This window comes from Bos javanicus, chromosome 5 (genome assembly GCF_032452875.1).
Source record: "Bos javanicus breed banteng chromosome 5, ARS-OSU_banteng_1.0, whole genome shotgun sequence".
Lineage (NCBI taxonomy): Eukaryota > Metazoa > Chordata > Mammalia > Artiodactyla > Bovidae > Bos > Bos javanicus.
In genome coordinates, this window is record NC_083872.1 from 112,222,773 (window position 1) to 112,248,831 (window position 26,059).

Genomic DNA, 26,059 nt, shown 5'->3' on the forward strand with positions numbered 1-26,059 from the left:
ATCGCCCAGTCTTCAATAACCAACAAATTGCTGATCAGTTACGATTTGCCCCCAGCACTACTCACATTTTCTTTTGAAAGACGTGAGCAAAGGATGACCATGGAATTGGTGGGGGTGTCAGGGAGGCAGACAATGTCCCAGATTATAACAGGAGTTACGGTAGTGGCGAGGGGCTGGGGTGAGGAAGTGGGGTTACTCAGAGGGTGAGGGGCTGGGAACCTCATCTTTGGGAACTCTGGGCCCTGTCTGCACCTCAGTTGGTAAGCTGAGAAGCAGGGCACTTCACACCTGGAGCTTTTCCTAGGCCTCAACACTCCCTCTCTCACAATCTGAGAGTTTGCTACCTACTTTCTTCACTGGAAAAGCTGAAAAACAAGCTGTGCCCATCGTTGAAGGTGGCTTGTGTTACAAGGGAAAATGCAATATTCTCACAGAAGCAGGGCGTTTCTATTCCTATAGGAAGGGCAGTTACTCTCACTTCACAGATGCAGAGAACCACCACTTAGAATATTTTAGAATCTGAGCTCCTGGGAGAACAGGAGTATTGTTTCAAATTCCATGCCCAGAATTCCAACAAGTTTGCAGTTAAGTAGTATCTGTTTCTGTCTGTCTTTCATTCTCTCTTTCTCTCTCATACACATACCATTTTACAATTGGCTGTCTTCATTCATTCATTCAGTGCCAGGTACTGGGGGCAGAAATATAAATAAGATATCTCCTCAAGGAGCTCACAGTCTAACTGGAGAGACAAACATCTAAGCAGATAACTGCAATATTCAAGCATCGTTTGTCTTAACAGCACAGAATACTGTAAGAAATGCGACACAATAAATCCTACTAAGCAGTTATCTCCAGTAGTCCCTGGTATCAAATGAAAGGCTGCAAAAAAAATGTAAGGCCCTCATCCTCTGAGTGGTTTTTAGATCCTGAACATACTACAGATTCTGAGAAGCAGCACTATGTTCCCAGAACTAGTACTGTAATCAGAGTCAGCACCCCACAGATCAGCACTGAATTGCTCTTTATGTTGTGTATGGGCAAATCCTACCACCCAGATAAACTGTTAAGTGTCTTAAGGGCAGGTCCCATGCTGAATATTTCTTTAATCTCTAGAGCACCTAAAATTATCACAAGCAAAAAGCAGACCCTAAACACAGGATGTCCTTGGCGAAAGGGACAATGAGACTGACACGGGGTGACTTGTTCCTCTACAAGGTTTGGAGACTGGCAGATTTGGAGTGTTTTATAAAAGCACACCACCACTCTACCTGAGCACATTAACAGACCCACACTTTAAGGACAAGAGTCCTTCACTGCAAGGTCAGAGGAGACAGCATGTGGGCAAATGGTTTGGTAGTTAACTGCAATTTAAAAAAAAATAAACTTGAGACTTGAATCTCCTGGCTGATGCTTAGGACAGAAACAGACCTCAGGATCTTTATACGTGCTATGAAGTTCCAGCTCTTAGAAATGGATCTGACATCCCCACGAGGTCAATCAGATCCTGTCTTCACTTACTTGAAAGTCTTCAATGGCTTCCCATTGCAGTCAGAGTAGAATCTACCTCCTCCGTGCGGTTGACAGGGCTCCAGTTCTGGCCCCGCCCAGCCTGCCTATCTTAGCTGGCCCTCACTCTGCCCTCACTCAGTAGGCCCAGCAACCATGGCTTCCTTGATGTGTTCAAACATGCCAGGCTCTTAACTGCGCTGGGCCCTCAGACTTGCTTTCCCTTCTTCCTGGGCCCTCTTCCTGCTTCTGAATGACTGACCCCAACTAACCCTTCAGATCTCAGCTCAGATATTTCCTTCTCGAGGAGGCCTTTCTTGACCAACTTCTTCAAAGTGATCCCCTCTCATCCCTGTTATCTGTTACTATGCCAACCGGTTACATTCACTTCAGAGCACTTACCATGTTCTGAAGCAACGGTGTTAGTGTACTTGTCTCCCTGTTTGTTACGTTATCAGTCTACTTAGTAAGTGCAAAACTCCTGAGAGCAGGAGCTGGGTTTATCTTGCTGCATCAGCAGGCACATACCAGTTAGCCAAATACTGTGAATGAATGAGTGAGTGAGAACTAGCAAGATACAGCGGCAGCAGGTTAGCAGGCACTGAGTTAAGGTTTAAAAAATTAAAACATCAGTCCTTCCACTATGAAGCTGGAAGTGGTAAATGATATATAAATTTTTATTTCATTCAGCTGTGCCCAAGTAGCAGGAACACACAAAGATAAAAAAACGAAGAGGGAGAGCCTAAGCTCTCCACAGATGACTCAAAAAGAAATGTCAAAAAGAGCAAAACCCTGCTGGTGTCAGCTTCCGCTTGTTTTATAAGGCTGCTGGTATTAAAGGCAAATTTTCTTACTTTGAATAGATTCCAAGATGGGTTTTATTTCTCCCGAGTGATGCGGTTCTGCACCGAGCCCCGCCCTACAATACCCCATCAATGACTCCAGTTACACCAGGCTAGGGTATGTGAGGCTCTCACTCTAAACAAAACTGGGGCTGACTTGGAATACTAGGTGGGAAAGGGCCATCCCTCCCCAAGCACCCCAACATTCAGGCTAAACACACGAGGGGAGAGCGCTCCCTCACAGAACCCCAGCTCACGATCTGTTCCTCCTACAAAGGGAAGTGGCACAGGGCGGAGAAACCCTTTTAAAGGTGCAGCTCACAAGCTAAGGGGTGATTCAATGGCACCCATAAGCCGAATGCTGTTTTTCTGAACTTGATCAATGAGCACAGGTCTCTTAACCATGGCCAAGTGAGAGGCCCTGAACTTGGGAAAGTGTGACAAAGAAAGGAGCGAAAAACGAGCCCGGTGGCCCTGTTTTCTGTTAGGTGCTTCCCGTGGCACACTGGGTACACACACCGAGTCCCCAGAGCACCTCCGTCAGGGGCTGAGAGGCAGGGGGTACTTACGCGGCATGATCCCTTGGCTCACCAGCTCCTCCCGAGTCCGGCGCTGCTGGAGCTTCAACTGCAGCACTGCAGGGCAGCAGAGAGAGAGGGGAGATGAAGGCTCAGGCAGCTGTTCCACCACAAAAGACACATTTTCAAATGCACAGAAAGCCTCGACACACAAGGGTGTAGTGTGAAACAAGGATCCCCGGTAACTGTGGCTGTAATTGCAGAAGTGGCCTGATACAGCAGGGCTTCCGTATTCTGCTGTGGGCGGCGAGAGGAAGTTGCGAAGGGTCTTGCAGGGCGATAACAATCCACAAAGTACCAGAGTCTTGCCTATTGCTCAAAACCTCCTACAACAAACACTGTGTCCTCCTCCAGGACTGAAAAAACACAAATTCTTAACTCAAAGAAAACATAATGAGGACCACCGCCCAGCAGAAAAGGCTTTTTCTAGCTGCTCTACGCCTTCTTCCTGGTGGTAAATGTTTATCACAGTTAAGTGTAGTGAGTTACAGATCAGGGAGTATTGGTTATTTGTAAAATCTTCTTTTTTAGATCTAAAAATTATACCTGTTTTCACCAAGCAATGCACTTCCCTCGGCCAGAAACTATTTTCCCATTAAGACAACTCTTCTCTGCCTCTTCCTCTGCACTTTGAGCCTTCTGTTGATGTGAAACACAAAGCTAGGTGATTCAAAGCACATCCGGGCCAGGGGAGGGTGATGAGGGGGTTTCTCCTATTTCTACTCTGGCAACACCACCTGATGTAACAAGTTAATAGGAATTTTTTAGAGTTAAAAGCCAATTATCTTTATTTCAAATGTGAGTGAAACCTAAAGGGTATTATTACCACTGCACACCATGCGGAATGACAAAGGCCTCCAATCAGAGGCGAAGTGAGAACATGTTCAGAAAAGGAAGATTGAGAGGATCTCACGGGCCAAGGGAAGTTCCTTTCTGTGATAAGTCTTCATTCTAAGGTCCTGCAAGTCCCATCTGAGGGCGACCTGTATCTATGTGGAATTGCATTACCCTAACGTCTGTCTTTCCCATCCACAAAGCAGTTTTAAGACGGCCTCCCCAGATGGCAGACCTGTAACCAGTCTCCTGACCACCCTCAAATCCAGCAGGTCCAAAACCTACTGCTTGTGCCTAGTCGCTCAGTCCTATCCGACTCTTTGCGACTCACTGGACTACAGCCCGCCAGGCTCCTCTGTCCATGGGATTTTTCAGGCAAGAATACTGGAGTGGGTTGCCATTTCTTTCTCCAGGGGATCTTCCCAGACCCCGGGATGGAACCTGCATCTCCAGTGTCTTCTGCATTGCAGGTAGATTCTTTACCTGCTGAGCCATCTCTTCCCCACCCAACTCCTCAAATCTAATCAACATTCCATCCTTTTTCTCTTTAATGGTATCACCATCCTCCTCCCCAGTACTAACACTAAAATTTTTAAGCCAACTTCAACTCTGCTACCTCCTTACACTCCTATTTTATCAAGTTTACTGCATCTTCTCATGCTGCAGTGATAGCACTGGATCTTCCCAACCCAGGGATTGAACCCCAGTCTCCTGCATTATAGACAGATTCTTTACCATCTGAGCCACCAGGGAAGCCCTCACCCATTCTAAGTCACCACAATCCGGATTGTCCAATTACTCACAATTCACTTCACCTGGAAATGCCCACCTCATCACTTCATCACCTGACCTTCCCAACTGAGAATTACTCCAGGCCTCCGATGAACTACCTTGTATCTGTTATAAAAAGTATAGAGATATTTTGCCCTGTGTAATACTTACCCCCAAATAATGTAAACTCCTGGAGGACAGGGAATGTATCTTATTAATCTATGATGCTCTCCCAACCAATAGTACTCAATACACAGTAGGTATTTGACAATTTGTTTCTTAAATTGAACTGCATCTCTAAATGATGATACATACAGTCAGAGAAATCTAAATAGGAGGGTATTATTATCATTTACAAATTAACACTGTTAAAATTAAGAAAGCCTTGCAGAATAAAAGATAAAAGTGGCAACAGCCACACTAAATAGCTAACACTGATAGAACCAATGGACAGAACAGGTATTATTATCCTACTTTACAGGCAAGGAAAATGAGGCCCAGAGAGATTAAGTAATTTCCCTAAGGTTATCCACTAATAGAGGTACAACAGGTTCGGAACTCAAGCATTCTGATTCCAGAACCTGGGCTCCCCACTTCTCTGTTTCTCCAGGGTCTCCTGAAAGCCTGTGCTGCTAAGATAACAGGCCCGGAATGTGATTGCCTGGGTTCATTCTGTGCCAAGACAGACAAAGGGGCTGAGGGACATAGATGATTCAGGCCAGGGACAAAGAAGTCTAGGAGATCAGCTTCAGTAAAATAAATTTAAATTAAGAACTTGATTTCAGAATAAATTATAGATCAGCAGCAACAGTAATAATAAAATTATAAGAGGAATCATTGAGTGTTGCTACGTGTCAGTCCTATATTAAATGACTGACATACTTAAAAAAAAAAAAAAAAAAAAAGCCCTGTGGGGATATTACAATTATTATCTCCATTTTACAGATGGAAAAACTAAGGACCAAACCTTTAAACTTTTGCCTTAGGTCAAATGGCTCAAAAGTGCAGGAACTAGGATTCACATCAGGTCTCTGTGATTCTAAAGTGAAGGGAAATACTTAATACTGTGCCATATGTTTCCCTGGAAGAAAGAGGAGGGCCAGGCAGAATAAAGTAAGAGGGGAAAGGGGAATCTGTTAGATTTTACAGTGTTTCTAAGGCCCAGTGTAAGATGAGTTACTGGAAAATGATTAAATGTATCAAACTTGTTTCATTTCAGAGAACAGGGAAACCTAATGCAGTAAGTCTGAACACTTCAAAAAAACAATAATGAATGAAAAATACGTCTATTATCCAAGAATAGTTCTGAAATAGCAATGCGCGCCTTTCCAAAAACCCATATACAGACAGGGCCATAAGGAATCCATTATGCAAACTTCTTGACTGAAAAACTTCTTGCTTCATGAAAGCAAAAGGTTAAGTCTATGATTCATGGAGTTTAGTTGCTTTTTTTTTTAATGGCTCTAGTTCAAAGGGGAAGATTCATCTAATAAACCTTTTCTATCTCAAACTAAATGAAATTAAAGTTCAGTTATCTGAAAATTCCATTTGTGCCTCTCAGCAGTTAATACCAAACTCTAGTCTAATCTGCAATCTGACCAAGTTTCCCATTCACGTAACAGAATTAGCCCTGTGTCAGTATGCCCTGGGTACTGCTACAACCTGATAGCAGGTATGTATTATTTCATACATTGCATAATCCCTGCTCACCCTAACAATGTTTATAAGGAGGAAAATAAGCAGCAAATTCAGAATTATGGTGTACGGTATCTGTTTGGCTGTGTATATATACGACAATCCTTCTGAGATGTCTGACCACAAAGAAACAGTATTTACATGAATTTCCCCTTTCCTTAGTCTATCTTAATTCCTCTTAATTCTAAGCAGTCTAAATAAAACGCCTTTATGTTTCTAGGCCTTGGGATTATTCATTTTAGAAGAAATCATTCAATAATTTAAATACCATAAGAGTCATATATTATGTATTCACTGCAAAAGATACTCAGATCAGGAGCACATTTAAGAGAACATAATTTAATACACAACCACCCTCACCAAGATAAAGCTAACACTAGTTCAAGTGATTATTTTCAAACACAGTGCTAGATCAAGGCAATTTTTAAAAGTAGGAATGCGATAAATTCTATGTTAGTGTATATCACCATTTAGATTTCCTCTCCAGTCCCCAAGTCAATAAAAAACTAAACAAAAATACCTATTTATGTACAAGCACGAGTCTTTATACTTTCACTGTTACCGAATTCCACAAATTTAATATAGCATCTGGTTTTAAATGCATCTGTGCAAGCAGCCTATTATCTATAGATGAACAGATGTCTTTGAAGCTGATGCCTGGTGAATCAGCTGAGCTGCCTGCCAGTAAAGGGTTCAAAGAAAAGAAACAAACCAGAAAGTGGGAACCTGAGCTTCTCCATCCCCATGAAAAGAACCAAGTTTTCAACCTATTTCAAATAAAGGTGATCAACTGCTATTTGAACAACTGGCTACTCAGGAAATTAGAGCAAGGGGAGGAACCTGACGTTCTTCTGCCCGGTAAGACCACAAAGGTATGCCAATGGTATTCAAGGGCTGATGCCCAAGGACTGAATGTATCAAACAATTGAATCTATCAGGTGGTATACTCCCAAGTCTGGCTCTGTGGCTCCCACTGGTCAGAAGTTCTGTATTTTACTGGGAAGGGAGATGTGCAGCTCAGCAGGTTGCTCCTACCTCATTTGTATTCACCCATTACTGGTTTCCCCAAGACTTCTAGAATAGGGAGGGGAAGTGTGAGTTATGAGGGAAATAGAAGAGAAGAGCAAAGAATTAGTACAGGAATAACTGGGAAAGAGCAAAACCCCTCCCCGTGTACCATCCTTGCTCAGGACAAAGACCTCTTCAACGAAGAATCTGACTGCAGGAACGTCCCATTACCTCGGCTCTGTCAGAAACACCGATAAATCTTTTTCTCCATTCTTTAAATCTGGATATGAAACTTTAAACATAATCAAAAGACCATGAATTTGACTGCAGCTTTTCAGAATATTTATGTTACGAAAAGGCTCCAAAATAAACTTGCTGATTTTGGGAATAAAGGAAATGCTCCTTGACTAGATATTACAAGTTAGCCCAAAAAGTCAGAGCTGTATTAGAAATTCAGTGAGGTTTATATGCTTGAAGAGAGCAAAAGGCAAACAAGCCTTCTCAAAAATCTTTTCTCCCCACCCCAAAACCCCACTAAGATATCTGACTCTAAGCCATGGAGGTTCTCATAGTTCCAAGGAGGATACACAAACCCAGAAATGATCAACTGACAGACTGGCCTGGTTGGAGTTGAGTCTGAAATTATGAGTTTTCATGAGGATGAAAAGTGATCGCCATAGTAAGATACTAAAATAAAAAGGACGAATACACTAGAAAATAAATTAGATGTCATTCCTGGTATTCCTAAGATACAACTAATACTAGAAGATTTCTCCATTTTAATTCAACTTCATGATACTTACATGATTTAGAATAAAGAATGTTTGATTTATCTACTCATGAATTACAATCAACCTCGTTCTTGATAATGAACAAATATGCAGAAAATCTACAAGAACGTCAAGACTCGAACAATACACTCCACCCAACAACCACAGAACACAGATTCTTCTCAAGCATACATGGAACGGGCTCTAGGACAGATCATATACTAGGCCATAAAACGACTTTCAATAAGGTTAAATGAATTTAAATGATACAAAGTACATTCTTTGACTACAATGAAATTAAATTAGAAACTAACAACAGAAGAAAATCCGAGAAATTCAAAAATATGGAGAAATTAAATAACACACTCTTAAATCAGATTGATTATATTCTTTGCAGCCAAAGATAGAAAAGCTCTAAACGGTCAGCAAAAACAAGATCAGGAGCTGACTGTGGCTCAGATCATGAATTCCTTATTGCCAAATTCAGACTTAAATTGAAGAAAGTAGGGAAAACCACTAGACCATTCAGGTATGACCTACATCAAATCCCTTACGATTATACAGTGGAAGTGGGAAATAGATTTAAGGGACTAGATCTGATAGAGTGCTTGATGAACTATGGATGGAGGTTGGTGACAATGTACAGGAGACAGGGATCAAGACCATCCCCAGGAAAAAGAAATGCAAAAAAACAAAATGGCTGTCTGAGGAGGCCTTACAAATAGCTGTGAAAAGAAGAGAAGTGAAAAGCAAAGAAGAAAAGGAAAGATATACCCATTTGAATGCAGTTCCAAAGAACAGCAAGGAGAGATAAGAAAGCCTTCCTCAGCGATCAATGCAAAGAAATAGAGGAAAACAATAGAATGGGAAAGACTAGAGATCTCTTCAAGAAAATTAGAGATATCAAGGGAACATTTCATGCAAAGATGGGCTCAATAAAGGACAGAAATGGTATGGACCTAACAGAAGCAGAAGATATTAAGAAGAGGTGGCAAGAATACACAGAAGAACTGTACAAAAAAGATCTTCACAACCCAGATAATAACGATGGTGTGATCACTCACACTCACCTAGAGCCAGACATCCTGGAAAGTGAAGTCAAGTGGGCCTTAGGAAGCATCACTATGAACAAAGCTAGTGGAGGTCATAGAATTCCAGTTGAGCTATTTCAAATCCTGAAAGATGATGCTGTGAAAGTGCTGCACTCAGTATGCCAGCAAATTTGGAAAACTCAGCAACGGCCACAGGACTGGAAAAGGTCAGAGTTCATTCCAATCCCAAAGAAAGGCAATGCCAAAGAACGCTCAAACTACTGCAAAACTGCACTCGTCTCACACACTAAATTAATACTCAAAATTCTCCAAGCCAGGTTTCAACAATACGTGAACTGTGAACCTCCGGATGTTCAAGCTGGTTTTAGAAAAGGCAGAGGAACCAGAGATCAAATTGCCAACATCTGTTGGATCATCGAAAAAGCATGAGAGTTTCAGAAAAACATCTATTTCTGATTTATTGACTATGCCAAAGCCTTTTACTGTGTGGATCACAATAAACTGTGAAAATTCTGAAAGAGATGGGAATACCAGACCACCTGACCTGCCTCTTGAGAACTCTGTATGCAGGTCAGGAAGGAACAGTTAGAACTGGACATGGAACAACAGACTGGTTCCAAATTGGAAAAGGAGTACGTCAAGGCTGTATACTGTTGCCCTGCTTATTTAACTTATATGCAGAGTACATCATGAGAAACGCTGGGCTGGAGGAAGCACAAGCTGGAATCAAGATTGCAGGGGGAAATATCAATAACCTCAGATATGCGGATGACACCACCCTATGGCAGAAAGCAAAGAACTAAAGAGCCTCTTGATGAAAGTGAAAGTGGAGAGTGAAAAAGTTGGCTTAAAGCTCAACATTCAGAAAACTAAGATCATGGCATTTGGTTCCATCACTTCATGGCAAATAGATGGGGAAACAGTGGAAACAGAGATTTTATTTTGGGGGGCTCCAAAATCACTGCAGATGGTGACTGCAGCTATGGAATTAAAACACGCTTGCTCCTTGGAAGAAAAGCTATGAACAACCTAATCAGCATATTAAAAAGCAGAGACATTACTTTGCCAACAAAGATCCGTCTAGGCAAAGCTATGGTTCTTCCAGTAGTCATGTATGGATGTGAGAGTTGGACTATAAAGAAAGCTGAGTGCTGAAGAATTGATGCTTTCAAATTGTGATGTTGGAGAAGACTTTTGTGAGTCCCTTGGACTGCAAGGAGATCCAACCAGTCCATCCTAAAGGAGATCAGTTCTGGGTGTTCATTGGAAGGACTGACGTTGAAGCTGAAACTCCAATATTTTGGCCACCTGATGTGAAGAACTGACTCCTTGAAAAAGACCCTGATGCTGGGAATGATTGAAGGCAGCAGGAGAAGAGGAGAAGAGAGGATGAGATTGTTGGATGGCATCACCAACTCAATGGAGATGAGTTTGGGTAAACTCGGAGTTGGTGATGGACAGGGAGGGCTGGCGTGCTGCAGTCCATGGCATCGCAAAGAGTCAGACACGACTGAGCAACTGAAATCATGAAATAGCCAATGGGTCAAAGGAAAAATAATAGAGACATTAGAAAGTATTTTGAACTGAACATATAAAAATTTATGGGCTATATATCTAAACTAATGCTTAGAGGGAAATTCATAGATTTAAATGTTTGTATGAAAATAGAAGGAAGACTTCAAACTCATGCTATAAAGAAAAACTTCACTATCAGAAGCTAGAAAAGAAGTGCAACTAAACCCAAGTAAGCAGAAGAATGAAAGTTAAATGAAAGTTAAATGGAAGTCGGACACGCAAAAGTTGTGTCCGACTCTTTGCAACACCGTGGACTGCAGCACGCCAGCCCTCCCTGTCCATCACCAACTCCCAGAGTTTACCCAAACTCATCTCCATTGAGTCGGTGATGCCACTGCTTTAAATTATAAAGCAATTATGTAGAAAATAGAGAAAACCAATAGAACCAAAAATTTGCTGTTTACAAAGATTAACAAAATTGATAAATGTTTAGTTAGAACAACCAAGAAAAGAGAGAGAAAATCAGGAATGTAGGAGGAGACATTATCACCAACTATAGAAATTAACAAAGTTAACAGAGATACCATGAAGAACCACATGTCAACAAATTAGATAACTCAGATAAAGTGGACCAGTTCCTAGACTGGCACAGACTATTGACATTGATAAAAAAAAAAAAAAAAAAAAAAAAACCCAAAAAACAGAATATCCAGACAGACGTATAAAAAGCAGAGATTGACTTGTTAATTTAAAATCTTCCTCAAAAGAAAATTCAGGCTCAGATGGCTTCACTGGCAAATTTTACCAAAAATTTAACAGAAGAATTAGTAATAATCCTTTAAGAACTCTTTCAGAAAACAGAGAAAGGAACACTTTCCAACTAACTCTATTAGTTACTCTGATACCAAAGCCAGAAAGAGACCACAACAAAACTACAGAACAACACAGCTTATAAATACTGACACAAAAATTCTCAACAAAAATTAGAAAGCAGAAGCCAGGACTAGAACCAAATATGCTGAATTTTTATCCTTGCATTATTTCCCCATTCCAGTGATTCGCAACACTTACTTCACAAATAAAATTATCTGAGAATTTTTAAAATTTACTTATTTTTTACAGTAGGTCCTTGTGTTATCTATTTTAAATTCAGCAGTGTGTATCTGTCAATCCCAAACTCCCAACCTATCCCTCCTCCCCACCCTTCCCCACCCCTCAACCATAAGTTCATGGATAACGTTTTTAATTGGTCTGGAGTGAGGCTTGGGAATCAGGGTTTTTCAAAAACTTGCCACGTGATTCTAATGCAGTGTCAGGTTAAGAACTGCTGCCCCATTTAATGATAGTTTGGTCTAACTTAAATTCACTTTACTCTGGAAAATTAAACATGCTGCATCCATGTTCATGATGCCAATCATAAATCAGGTTGAGTATCTAGTACTTGAGCTGGGTGAGCTGACGTGTGTGTTCAGTCGTGTCTGACTCTGTGACCCCATGGACTGTAGCCCAGGGATCAAACCCGAGTCTTTTATGTCTCCTGCACTGGGAGGTGGATTCTTTACCACTGCGACACCTGGAAAACCCAAGTAACTAGTATTAAGCAGATTTAATTCACCTTTCTTTTGACAGTCCCAATTAAGTGCTTTTAAAGCACATCATGGGCTTCCTAGGTAGCTTAGTAGTAAAGAGTATGGTCACCAACGCAGTCCATGGGGTTGCCAAAGTCGATACAATGACTTAGCGACTGAACGACAACAAAGTACATCATCTTTTGTTGTGCACTGAACAATGTTCAGTGTTTTTAAGTTAAAAATTTTGTTTCAAATTTGTTTAAAAGTTTGTAACAGGAGAGGATTCCCATTTTCTAACACATTTCTTCTGGAAAAATTATTTGTCATTTTAAAAAATTATATTTCATTATTATTTATGATATTGGTTTGTTTTCTGTCATACATCAACATGAATTAACCATAGGTGTACATATGTCCCCTCCTCCCTGAACCTCCCTTCCACCTCCCCACCCTTTCCCACTCCTCCAGGTTGTTACAGAGCCCCAGTTTAAGTTCCCTGAGTCATTCAGCAAACTTCCATTGGCCATCTGTTTTACACATGTAGTGATTATGCTTGCATGCTGCTCTCCCCATTCACTTCACCTTCTCTTTCCGCGTCCCTGCCCTTCTCCACAAGTCTGTTCTCCATGTCTGCTTCACCACGGCTTCCCTGTTAAGTTCATCAGTATCATTTTTCTAGATTCCACATTTATGCTTTAATATACAATATTTGTTTTTATCTGACTTATTTCACTCTGTATAACTGGCTCTAGGTTCATCCACCCCATCGGAACTGACTCAAATGCGTTCCTTTTATGGCTGAGTAGTATTCCATTGTACATATGTACTACAGCTTCTTTATCCATTCATCTGTCGATGGATATCTAGGTTGCTTCCATGTCCTAGCTACTGTAAACAGCGCTGCAACGAACACTGGGGTACATGTGTTCTCTACTATTGAAGGTTTGTCAAAGGGAAAAGAATGGTGAAAGAACCACCTCAGAGAGAGAAAATCTGGTCTCTCTCGACTCGTTTCTGTGAGTCTTTGATCTAAATCTAATGCACTTGATATGATGTAATATCTCCTAAGTTCTATTCTGAACACAGCCTAGCACGTTTAGAATATTGTTACAACTAATTTTAGATAGTATATATTCTTACTCCAAATTCTGTTCCTTCTATAAATCCCCAAAGTCTGATTTCATAATAACTGGTACATTTTTTTCTCCTCATTAACGTTCAGATATCAATCCCAGAAGACATAAACAAATACAATTCAGTTCAGCAATAGATAACACCACCCCTAGCTTCAAACTGGAGAATGTGTTTTACTGGGAAGACGAGAGAAGGAACAATGTAGGTTTTATGAGCAAGCTTAGCATGCTCATAATTAGCAAATTCATCTCTGCAGCAGTGAATTATACTGATGCTATTGGTGTATTTTTTGTTTGTTTTTGTAAATTATTTATTTTAATTGGAGGCTAATTACCTTACAATACTGTAGTGGTTTTTACCATACATTCACATGAATCAGCCATGGGTGTACATGTGTCCCCCACTGGTGTATTTTTATACTTCAGTTTATTCTATAAATTGCAAAATCACCCAAATAGTAAAAACACATCACCCATCACTGAAAACCAGACTATTCTCTGTATGCTCACTCGTTTCATTATTAGAATATATGAGTAAAGGTAGGTGAAGGTGTTTATGTCAATTACATCTCAATTTTTAAATTATTTTTAAAAGTAAGTGAAGGTACCCCCCAAGGAGGGTATTTATTCCTCATTTCTGCTGCCTGGGTTATTTTACAGCATCACCTCCAAAATAGTGATTGGGGGTCAGGATGAGCAAAGAGTTCTCCTCCATGCATTCTCTCATGCACTTACCTAACATATTTACTAAATAAATATGTTAGGGTCTGGGCTAGTAGGCTGGAGACAACTATGGTCTCTGCTCACATAAAGCTTTCAGTCCAGTGGGAAACAAGACATCAAACTGCACATACGTAAGTACAAGTTGTAATTAACGTTTTATAAGAAAGAATAAAGAATGAAGGATTCAGACTCTGGAATCCACAGTTACTTCTTTAATATTCTGCGATAACTAACGTTCCACCTCTCCTCTTCACTGTGACAGTCAATTATCTAAGATACTAACACTCCGTGAGAAACAGAGACCTCAGGGTAAGCTGTCTTAAAATAAGTTAAGACATAGTTTCATTTATTCACTTTACATATATTTGCTTAGCTGCTTGAGGGCTCACACATTTGTTGGTGAGCATGCCTATGTACTTCATATTCGTGCCTTATTCAGTTATTCCTCAGCTCCTTGTCAAAACTTTCCTTGGCGTTCACTCAAAAAATCTGAGGATCTACTGCCTGTGCCAGACACTGAGCTTGCTGGGGGGATAAAGTAGCCACTAGACAGAGTCTCTGCCTTCAGTGGCTGTTTGAGGGCAATAACCATCAAATAGGTGTGCATAAGAGTGAAGAGTATTTTCAAATAAAACATCACTCAGACACCACATCCCAACCAAGTGGTTTGATGGGGCCCACAATTCAATTCATGCGTTCAAACATTATTCTGTACTCTCAAAGCTAGGGCTGGGTGCTAGAAATACAGACATGGTTCTCATGCTCGAGGAATCTTAAGTCTAATGAGGGAAAAATGGTCTCAAAAGTGAATAATTACGATGCAATGAGAAAGATATTGATGTAATATAGATTTTTACTTAAGTCACAGGAAAATGCAACTTTAGCTAGCACACATGCCCTACTACTGGGGCCCCTGACAATTTCCAAGTCATTTGGCCTCATGTGTGATACACGTGTGCATAAATAATAAAAAAGGAAGTGCTGGTTTCTTAAAAACTCAAATAGTTATGTATTTGTAGGTGCCAAGGGAATACAAAGGTGACGCTACCCGACGCTGGAAGTCACGGAGAAAGAGAAACAAGAGGCTTTCTACGTGGGGTAGGACAAGTGTGGACTGACGTTTCAAGTAATTTTCTGATATCATTCCCAAAAGTACCATTCCTGTGGGCCCCTATTTACTGCAGCCTCTTCTAAGTCCTTCCTGCAGATGCTACAGAGATGTGACAGACAGGGGGAGGCCTCTGCGCCCCACTGCTCTCCCCTGCCTCTCTGCGTCCTGGCTCTCAACTTCTGCCCCGTCCTACAGCATCCCTGCAATGTTTTCTTCTCCTGCTCCTTATACAGAGTTTTTCAAGCTTTCTAGACCATTTCATGATTTTCTTCCTTCAACTTGGAATATCAGCCTGAACAGTTAGCACAGTGTGAGTGAAGTCGCTCAGTTGCGTCTGACTCTTTGAGACCCCATGGACTGTAGCATACAAGGCTCTTCCATCCATAGGATTTTCCAGGCAAGGGTACTGGAGTGGGTTGCCATTTCCATCTCCAGAGGATCTTCCCGACCCAGGGATTGAACCCGGGTCTCCCACATTGCAGGCAGATGCTTTACCATCTGAGCCACCAGGGAAGCCTAGCATAGTGTACATGGCACTAAAAATGTATTTCTGGCCTGTGCTTTTAATGTAAACAACAGTATTTTAAACAGTACTAACCTTTAAGGGTAGACCCAAAACATGGAAGAATGGGAAGGCAGGGGTTCCAGTACTGGCTCTGCTGCTACCTAATCAAGTCACTGGATTTCTTTTTAGCCTCAATTTTTCTCACTGTAATACAATTTGGTAAAATAACTCCTGCCCTTTGAAGCTCCAAAAAACCTCATGTATGTGAAAAGTGGAACACATGTATACCTGTGGTGGATTCATTTTGATATTTGGCAAAACTAATACAATTATGTAAAGTTTAAAAATAAAATAAAATTAAAAAAAAAAAAAAACCATATCACAGACTATAAATGTCTCACTAGAGGTCTTTACATCAGATAGCTTTTCTCTTGGACAGGAGCAAGAACTGCTAGGAGTGTAACCTGGTACCATACCCCCAAAGAGAAACTCTATTTTGCAGAGTAAAAGGGCCTTATATAAAAACCTCCTTGTTTAAAATCACACCCCAAGTTGTGTGGGGCAGGAGGGAGGGGGAGAGGGAAGAGGAGGGGAGAACTGCTTCCTTCTGGAAGGCAGTTCTGGGACACGCAGTGAGTGAAGCAGCACGCTCTGTTCCCGGACTCCAGACGACCTGGTACGCATAAGGAGTGAGAGACAGAGAAAGGCAGAAGAATCAGCACTCATTCATTAATAAAATTAAATGTACAGTAAGTGTTCAAAGCACGTGCCTGAAATTCTGAGCTGTCAATACCAAAACAGTGGTTAACGGACCCAGAAGGGTCCCTTTATTTGTTGCCAGAGAAAGAAGGACCTGCTAAAAGTCAGATACGGAGTAAAGACAAAAAGGAGGAGGTAGAGGTGAGAGAAGGAAAAGTTGATTTTCTCTGAGATCCTACTGATCCACCATCTAAAAATCATATGGCCAAATGCACTGCGGTATCCTAGACTGGATCTTGGAACAGAAAAAGGAGATGAGTGGGAAAACAAATGAGATCTAAATAAAGCGTGGAGTTTACTTAGCAGTGTAACCAATGTTAATCTTAGTTTTGACAAATGCACCACAGGTATGCAAGATGCTAACATTTGGGGCAGCCAGTGAACGGTATACGAGAGCTCCCTGTTCCATCTGTGCAACCTTTTTGTAAGTGCAAAATTATTCTGAAACAAAAAGCTTATTTTAGAAACCCATGACTTTGACTCTCCTTTCAGAGAGATGTATGAATCAGTTATGAAAACATATTCAGGGTCAGGGTTTTCAAACTGAAGTGCTACCATGTGTTCGACAGAAAGAAATGACTAATTCCTATAAACGATTGGTTGTAACAAATAACAGCCTAATAAATTCAAATTATAAAATGATTTGTGGCATAAACAAATACAATAAACAATGGAACGTTGAAGACTTGAAGACAGGAATACCTAATTCTTTAAAAACTACACATACCAAAATCACTATTTTAGCGATATGCTCATTCAACCCTTTCAAAATCCCACAAATGTCTCATCTCTCTAAACAGTGTGTAAATATGACTTAATATGTAATGTTGATGAAATATGTAAATATGATCTCTCAAATAATCTGCTTTAGAAATCAGAAATAGTATTATCAAAAAAAGATAAATATCTTCTATTTAATCTGAATACCAGCAGAGAGACAGGCAGTGATGAGGTATTCTCCTGGGCTGGTAAATCTGGTAATTTACAAAAGATAAGCTTGTGAAAATTTAACTTGAACTACTGAAGTATGAAAAATAAAAGGGCTCTGTATTGTGTAATAATACTTATAAAATGGTGGAAACACGCATGCATCATCTTATTTAATTCTTGAAACAAAGCTATGTGGAAGATGTTATAATTATACTATTTGTAGATGAGAAAATTGAACCTTAGGGAAATTAAGCAATTACTCAAGGTCATAGGGTAGGTAAAGGGTAGAGAGCAGAAACTGGAGCCCAGCTCTATCTCAACCGACAAGCTGAGCTTGTGACCACTACTACATATTGTGCTTCTCTTCTTCCACAACACACACCAGTTCCACACTTTTAAAAATGACACTGTATTAGTAATGTTATCTGCATGAGTGACTGGAAAAAAATGATCTATATTCTTATGAACCAGGGGAAAGTCCAGGTGATTTCAGCTAATAGCATATGGCATTCCAGACCTCCAGAATTGAAAAGGCTCCCTCTATTCAAATTCCAACAGAAACAGAGACTATAGATAACAGTGGTCACTTGTAAAGGTCATTCAAAGGGGCTCCTCCCAGAGGTGGGAGGCAGTCGGGTAGGATCCCAGAGAACTCCACAGGCCCACTTTCCACTTGGAGCTCAAATGTGGGAACATCCATGCTGAACAGGCGGAGAGCACCTGCTTCCTGGTACAATTACCTCTCTGCAACCTGCCAGGGGCTCTTTCCTGGTACTAGGGAGGTTCTGGGTTGACTCATTCATTCATTAATCAAACCAATATTTATCAGGCACCTACTATGCGCTAGGCACTGTGTCAGGTGATATAGCAGTAAACATGGACAGATGGCATCCCTGCCCTCACACAGTGTATGTTCTACTGTGGAAAACATAGTAAATAAGTTATATAACTTACAGTGGACATTATATGAAGAAAAATACAGTAGAATAAAAGGAAAGAGAGAGAGGTTGGGTGGTCATTTTATACTGAGTTCACAGGCAAGGCCCTTCTGAGGAGACAGATGCAGAAATCTAAATAATATGAGAAACCATGAAAAGATCTGGAGAAAAGAGTATTCCAGGCAACAAAAATAGCAAATGCAAAGGTACCAAAGTTAGAAAAGACTTGTCTTGAGAAAGAAACTGAGACTTAAGAAATGAATTGAACACACTGAACTTTACTATGCAGTCACTGAGTTGGGTACCCTACTACAAGGACTCATTCAATCTTGGCAGCTACTTAAGGTACGTACTGCCTCTATTTTATAGATGAAGAAGAAGAGGTTCAAAGAGGTTAATTACTGTTTGCACAGCTAGTAAGAGGTAGAGCCAGAGTTCAAACACAAGTTGGTCTGATCCCAAAGTCTGTGCTTTTTCTATTACATCATATTTAATGCCAGAGTCATGGCAAAAATACTAATAATTACATATAAGTAAGCAAATAAATTAAACTCCCACGTCCTCAAAAACCTGAGGCTCACCATTTCATTTTGGGTAGCTGCTCATCACACCCCTGAAGTGATCTTTTCTAACTGCAGCAGACAGATTGCAAACTGCCAGCCACTTCAATGTCTCCAGTCTCTTGCCGGAGGATCAACAAGGCAGTGCTTAAACGACCCACCACAGAAGACCTGAGAATAACGTGTACTTGCACCACACGTCTGAAAGATGGAGATAAACTGGGAATGTGCTTCCTTTAGACTGGCAGAGCCGTCTGAACAAGCCCTTCCAGCTTTAAAGGCACCAGGAACAGCACTTTTCCTGTCACATTAGTTCTGCACGTTCACCCAGAAAACATGGGCTGCTTCAAATTTCACTTGCTATTTCCCTGCCGTATAACTGGTGGGGGCTTCCCAGGCGGCTCAGTGGTAAGGAACCTGCCTATAATGCAGGAGATGCAGGAAACGTGGGTTCGATCCCTGGGTCGGGAAGATTCCCCTGGAGGAGGAGGGCTTGGCAACCTACTCCAGTATCCTTGCCTGGAGAATCCCATGGACAGAGGAGCCTGGCGGGCTACAGTCCATAGGGTCACAAAGAGTTGGATGTGACTGAAGTGACCGAGCATGCATGCCCTGTGTAACTGGTGCTGACATGTGCACCCAACTTTGCTGTGGGCAGGTGACAGGCGAACAGATTCAAAACTTGGAACAGGGTAGTTCTTCCACAGCAAGCCAGAAGTGAGCCCAAAAAGTTTTCTCTTAAAACTATATGAGAGCATTTATTCCTTCTGTATCTTTATAATACGGATTTGAAAACACACAACATGGTGGGATAATCATGACTGTGATAAAGGAGGCCATCAATCTTAAGGGAAATCAACCCTGGATATTCACTGGAAGGACTGACGCTGAAGCTGAAGCTCAAGTATTCTGGTCACCTGAGGCAAATACCCAACTCACTGGAAAAGTCCTGATGTGGGAAAGATTGAGGGCAGAAGGAGAAAAGGGTGTTAGAGGATGAGATGGCTGGATGGCATCACTGATGCAATGGACATGGAGCTGGGCAAACTTTGGGAGATGGTGAGGGGCAGGTAGGCCCCTCATGGCGTGCTGCAGTCCCTGGGGTCACAAAGAGTAGGACACAACTGGGCAACTGAACAACAGCAGCAAAATTCTTTTCTGCAGAAGAACGAGATCCATAAAATTAAATTTCACGTAGTATATGAGGTGTGAAAGCTACAACTCTATCAGCTAAAATCGTTGGAAGAGTTAAAATTCTCAAGATCAGAAAAGTCAGTCTATTAAAATACAGTAGCCCATCTAACTACTGTAGGATTTTCCCATGCCCCATCCCCCCAGGCTTACTTAGTAAAGACATCACAAAAGTAAATGTGTAAGTAACTCTAAGGGCGGTCTAAGGGTTGTTAGGAGAACTACAACTCTGTATTTCCTGAAGTTTCTGTGGTCAGGTTTGCAAGTGGAGCATTTCATTACTGCAGGTTTTACACAGAATTTTACGAAACAAACCTGCATTAAGTTAAAGCAGAACTGAAATCCATGCCTTCTGGCCACTTCAGGAATGATTTCTCTCTGTTTTCCCATCACAGAAACCTTCTTTTAATTTAGATGTTTGGCTCTTCAACATATACAATGGGTCAGAGGGGACAGTGCAGCTCCAAAGCTAAAATGGAAGTAGAATGCAAAGGGACCAACCGATTACCCAGTGACCACACACCGCACCTTCTAGCATGATTCTGAGTGACGGCAGAGGGTGCCACGCCTTTTAGCAGAATGCTTATTTTTAAATTATCCCGGATACCAGCTTATAGCTTCCTTCCTCCTGCACTTTCGAATCGTCCCAGCATTAATAACATCCCTCCCTAAGAAGTCTCCTTGTAGTTGTTTCAGAAAAGTGCATTCGACGTGTTTGACACACTGTGTGATACACAAGCAAGACCCCTCTGTCTCTGGCTCTTCTGCCTCTCTGGGGCATGAAAGCAACCAGAACTACAGCAACAGCTGGGGATCATTAAACCGACAGAAATAGCTTCGGAGACTCCACTGGTGAGTGACTGGGGGGAGGAGAGGCTCAGTATCAGATTAAAACAAATCAAAAGGGCAACAGGAAAAGGGCGGGGAGAGGGGTAAGGTGAAGCCCAAGTTGTGTATCACACCCGAATTTCCTTTACACAGTCCAAGGGATGCACCAAAGCAAAATAAAGGGACGGGGGGCTGCAGCCTCATTGAGCCCCACCTATTCTCGGATGGAAGGTTGAGTCAAACCTAAAAATGCGGGTCAATGACGACAGGCTGGGGGAGGGCCAGGGGGAGCTGCAGCATCACAAAGGCTAACCTGGGTCACCCCCAATCTGCAGGAACCACTAGAGGATGTGAGACAGTTCTGGGGCTGTGCAGACAATGAAAATCAACTTCACGATGGAGCAGGGGCAAGGGGATGAGTGTATGTGCCAACCCCTAGGTAGACTCGGAGACCAAACCAAGTCCCAGGGCATCCCCTCAAGCGGGGAGGACCAGACGCTGGATGAAACGCAGGCCCGCAGGCTGTCCGCTCCAGAGCAGAGCCACGCCTCCAATGCTAGCTCTGGAGCCTGGCGGGCCTCCGAAGGTCGGTGCAGAAATGTGCCATCTGCCTGGCCCCGTGCCCGAGTGTGCTCAGCACATATCTGAATGCCCCAGAAGAGCTTTCAGTAGGTGGCCCCACGGGAGTGCACTTGCATATCCTGATCCATACCTCAAAGTCTGGTTAGTCCCGGGATCCGCGGGGTAGCCTCTGCAGCTCCCCACTTGCTAGCCTACACTTTTATCACTAAGGCCACTCTCACCAAGGCATGCTCTTTATAACTAATCTTACAGGACTGCAGCTTCAGACAGTTTCCCCCACCTGCAAGCCTGAACAGGAAGTGATTCGATTGCAGATATTAGGACTGCAACTCTCTTTGGCAAGAGCATTTAGTAACTGTGAGATTGCGTGAACTTCGGCTGAACATTTTATTTGATGCAGCTAATGATTTACTAGAGAAGGCTCCAGGCTGATGGCTGTTCTCAGCAAAAAGCAACCAGCACCCTATCCTCCTTCAAGAATGGACTGCTCCTTTTCTAACCCATAAACCTTGTAAGAACATATCCTAATACATATTTCCAAAACCTGGTTTTCTATAATGAGTTAAAAAAAAAAAAAAACTCAGAATAGTTGACTCATTCTGAATATTTTAAGTATTAAGAAGGGTAGAAGATACACAAAGATAAATCCATTACAGAGGAGACTGAGAAAGAATCTCTATATATAACTATATATACATAGTTTACACACACATACATCTGCTGCTGCTAAGTCACTTCAGTCGTGTCCGACTCTGTGCAACCCCATAGATCGCAGCCCACCAGGCTCCCCCGTCCCTGGGATTCTCCAGGCAAGAACACTGGAGTGGGTTGCAATTTACATACATCACATATTATTAATTTTAAGGCTTGTGGTTGCTATTGTTTAGTTGCTAAGTCCTGTCTGACTCTTCTGACCCCATGGATTGAAGCCTGCCGGGCTCCTCTATTCATGGGATTTCCCACACAAGAATACCAGAATGGGTTGCTATTTTTTTTCTCCAGGGGATCTTCCTCAGCCAGGGATTGAACTACGCCTCCTGCATTGGCAGGCGGATTCTTTACAGCTGAGCCACCCGCGAAGCCCAATTTTAAAGCTGCATAACATCAAAAGACAGGATATATTTTAACCAAACTATTGTGACAATAATCACTTCTCAGTGTATGCATTCTAGGTGGGAGTAATTGCATCAATATCTCTCTCAGCCACCTTTAACAGAGTAAATGGTTTACATAAAATGTAAAAAATTAACGTCATAAATATAATCAATCACTTACTATGTACATGTCTTGGTAAAAGGTAGGAATTAAGAAGGAAAATAACCCAATACGTTTATATAATACTTTTCAAAGCTACTTTCACACATACAATCTTATCAGTTGGGAGAGCAGATATTATACTCACTACACAATGAAAGAAACTGGTCTGCCCAGCTTAGAATCATTTAGCCAAGCTCCTCACTGGCAAGATCAAACCAAGAACTTCAGGTTCCTGACCACTGGCTCAGTGTCAAGCGCTAGCTGTCTACCATAAAAAGGCTTCTGCCCTCAAGGAAGTCATCTCTGACACCTAAAGCCTTGGCCAGTGTTTCCTAGATGCACTACGCTTCTTTCCAGTGAGAATCTCACCAGTCTCCGGTTCCAACATCATTGTTGCTGTTGTTTAGTCATGAAGTCATATCCGACTCTTTTGTGACCCCATGGACTGTAGCCCACCAGGCTCCTCAGTTCATGGGATTTCCCAGGCAAGAATACTGGAGTGGGTTGCCATTTCCTTCTCCAGGGGATCTTCCTGACATCATATTTTGAATCTAATTCAAGACAATTATGTGAAAAGGTTATTAATATCACTGACAATTAAAAGATGTGAGTTCCTTCTGAAGGCTATAATTATTAATATGAGATTGAATAAAACTGAATTAGGACAGAGTGCTCCAAACCTATCACTGTGGGACACACACCGCATTTTGCTTATGGGCATGATACTGCCCTCTAGCGCACAATAACCTTAACAGACTCAGCTAATGCACAGCAACCGCCTTCTATGAATAGACGCTGGGCTTCCCAGGTGGCTCAGTGGTGTACAGTCTGCCTGCAGATGCAGGAGACACAGGGCCGATGAAGATCCCTGGAGTAGGAAATGGCAACCCACTCCAGTATTCTTGCCTGGAAAATTCCATGGACAGAGAAGCCTGGTGTGCCACAGTTCATGGGGTCGCAATGAATTAGACACAACTGAACACAAATACACATGTGTATAAATGCACTTTGCTAAGCATTCTGGAGGAGAAAAAGGAGAATAGGCTAAGTCTGTCACATATGTACAATCACAGCAACCATATAAGGCCCCCAGGGAATATATAAATATAATGGAGACAACAGGAAATGTAAAACAAAATCACTGTAATCAAACACAGTATTATAAGTGCTTTAAGAGACTGCAGATGATAAATCAATTGAGTACAAAAAGAATTAGGCACGCTTCACTGGAGCATAGCATGCACACCATCACTGAAGGACCACAAAAAACTAAAGTAAAAGCATGAGCCAAGACCTGGCCTACGAAACACTGTAAGGGTAAACACACGGTCAACACGCTGCGGTCTAGCTGCAGCATTAAGTCCGTTAAAAGGAGCGGTAGAAAGTAGCTAGAAAGCAGGCTAAGGTCAGAATGTGAAGGGTCTACAACTGTGGTATTCAATGCGGTAGCTACTTGCCACATATGCTATTTGAAATTAAATAAAATTAAAAAGTCATTTTCTGAGTCACTCCAACCACATTTCAAGTCTCCAAAGCTATGTGTGTCTAGTGGTTACCACAGTGGACAGAACAGCGGTGGTACTGGGCAACACTGCAACAGAAGGTTGTATTCAACTACAAAACGTCAATCTTTCAAGGCTGATCAATCCTTCAAGCTCACTCCTCCCCCAAAATGCAGATCTGATCCTTGCCAAAGTCTGTTAATAAAGAAAACCACAGGTCCTAATGCCATAAAAGGTAAATAAAAAAGGTTGGTCTCTATCCTTCTAGCCATTTCCAACTGTCAGCTAAAGCAATGAGAAAAGTGTTACACATGGCCTCCTATAAACAATTATCTCTAAAAACATGTGCCAGCTTTTAGAATCTACTTTTTTATTAAGAAAAAAAAAAGACAATTAAGAAACTAAGAAAGAAGAAAAAATATTATTCAAGATTCATTGATAATAATAAAGCACAAGAGTAGGAAGTTATTTCCACTGAGTTTCTTTTGAGTATTTAAAGGAAGAACTATCTTTACTCTTCAGACACCTGCTTCACCTCGAAAGAAGTAACATCAAGCATCTTTTCTATCTAATGCACAGCCTATTTCTTTTCTGCAGTTTACAAAATGATAATATTAAAAAAAACAATGTTTATATATATTTGTAGAAAGTAAAATATGAGTCTACTTGAGATCAGGAAGACATACAGAATTCTAAATACAGGGTTCTAAGCGTGGTTTAAAGCCAGAAAAACATACAGTCAATTGCTTAGGACAGTTGTCTAAAACTACCATTCTGACCCTACTTATGAAAAGAACTCTGCATTTCTATTTCCTATATACTCCTGCATTTAAAGATGCTCGTAATGATCAGACTGGGAATCTAAAACACCACAGTTCCCTGGAATATAAAGTCAACAGAGCAGCACAAAGTCTTAAGTCCTGAGTCATATTTTCTCTGCCGCTCAGTCTTCCCACTAATGTTGCCATGGTGTTCCCTTGACATTAGTCCAGAACACATCTAGATATTCAAAGAAAAATCAACTGCCTCTCAACCAGTTTTTTAAAGTATTCTCTTTGCAAACCGGGCACCAATAAACACTCATGACCTATTCAATGAACTCATTCATTGTGATGCCACATGCTCAGCTCATCCTGTCAAATGTTAGTAAAGTCCCAAAGAAATCTCAAAAATTCAAAAGTTATATCCAAGTTTTTAGAGAAGCAGAATTTATGTGACCAATAGTAGAGACTGTATTTAAATTCTGATCATGGATAATAGAAGATTTCCAAGCTAGGAGAAGGTAAATGTTAATAATTCTTTTCCATCCACATTTGATAGAATTTGGATCAAGTCTGTATCCTCCTATTTTTCATAACCCAGAAACCCTCTGAAAGACTTTTTTTCCAGCAGTTTCAATATTCCGCCCCCCCCCGCCAGAACTCCAAGAGATGGTCTCAAGGAAAACTCCTCATGGGTGTTCCCTTATAAATAGTTTCCTGCTGTCTTCCATAGACTTGGATATGATTCTAATTCTGCAATTACACAAAAGACTGCAAGGCTAGTTCAAACTGTCCACCCTAACCAAAACTAACATGCAATATAAATAAAAACCTTTCAAGTGGTATTTTATTTTAAATTATGGTGTCTTAGTGTTACAAGCTCTTAGAGGTTATCTATCTGCTTTCAGTACTTAATAGAAGAAACTGAAGTCATCATCAACAGCTCCTACTGATTAGTATAGTACTCATGGCCAGTGTATGTTTTACTAATAAAAACACTGTGTTTGATCTACATACATGGGAAGAATCCCACCTTACTAAAGAAAAGACTTTTCTTTCTTCTTCCATAATCTCAATTTGATACATGAGCTCTGCACGGGTGAAAGGAAAGGAGTAATAAAGTGAAACATCCTAGAC

General features: G+C 41.3%; 1 protein-coding gene across 2 annotated transcripts in view; it reads right to left on the bottom strand.

The window, feature by feature from the left end:
* MRTFA (myocardin related transcription factor A) overlaps window positions 1-26,059 on the bottom strand; it is a 175,934-nt gene that overhangs the window by 36,473 nt on the left and 113,402 nt on the right. For both annotated transcript variants that reach the window (XM_061418616.1, XM_061418615.1), the window contains one exon: window positions 2,918-2,983. In XM_061418616.1, coding sequence (XP_061274600.1) covers window positions 2,918-2,983 — 66 coding nt within the window. The remainder of the gene's footprint in view (window positions 1-2,917; window positions 2,984-26,059) is intronic.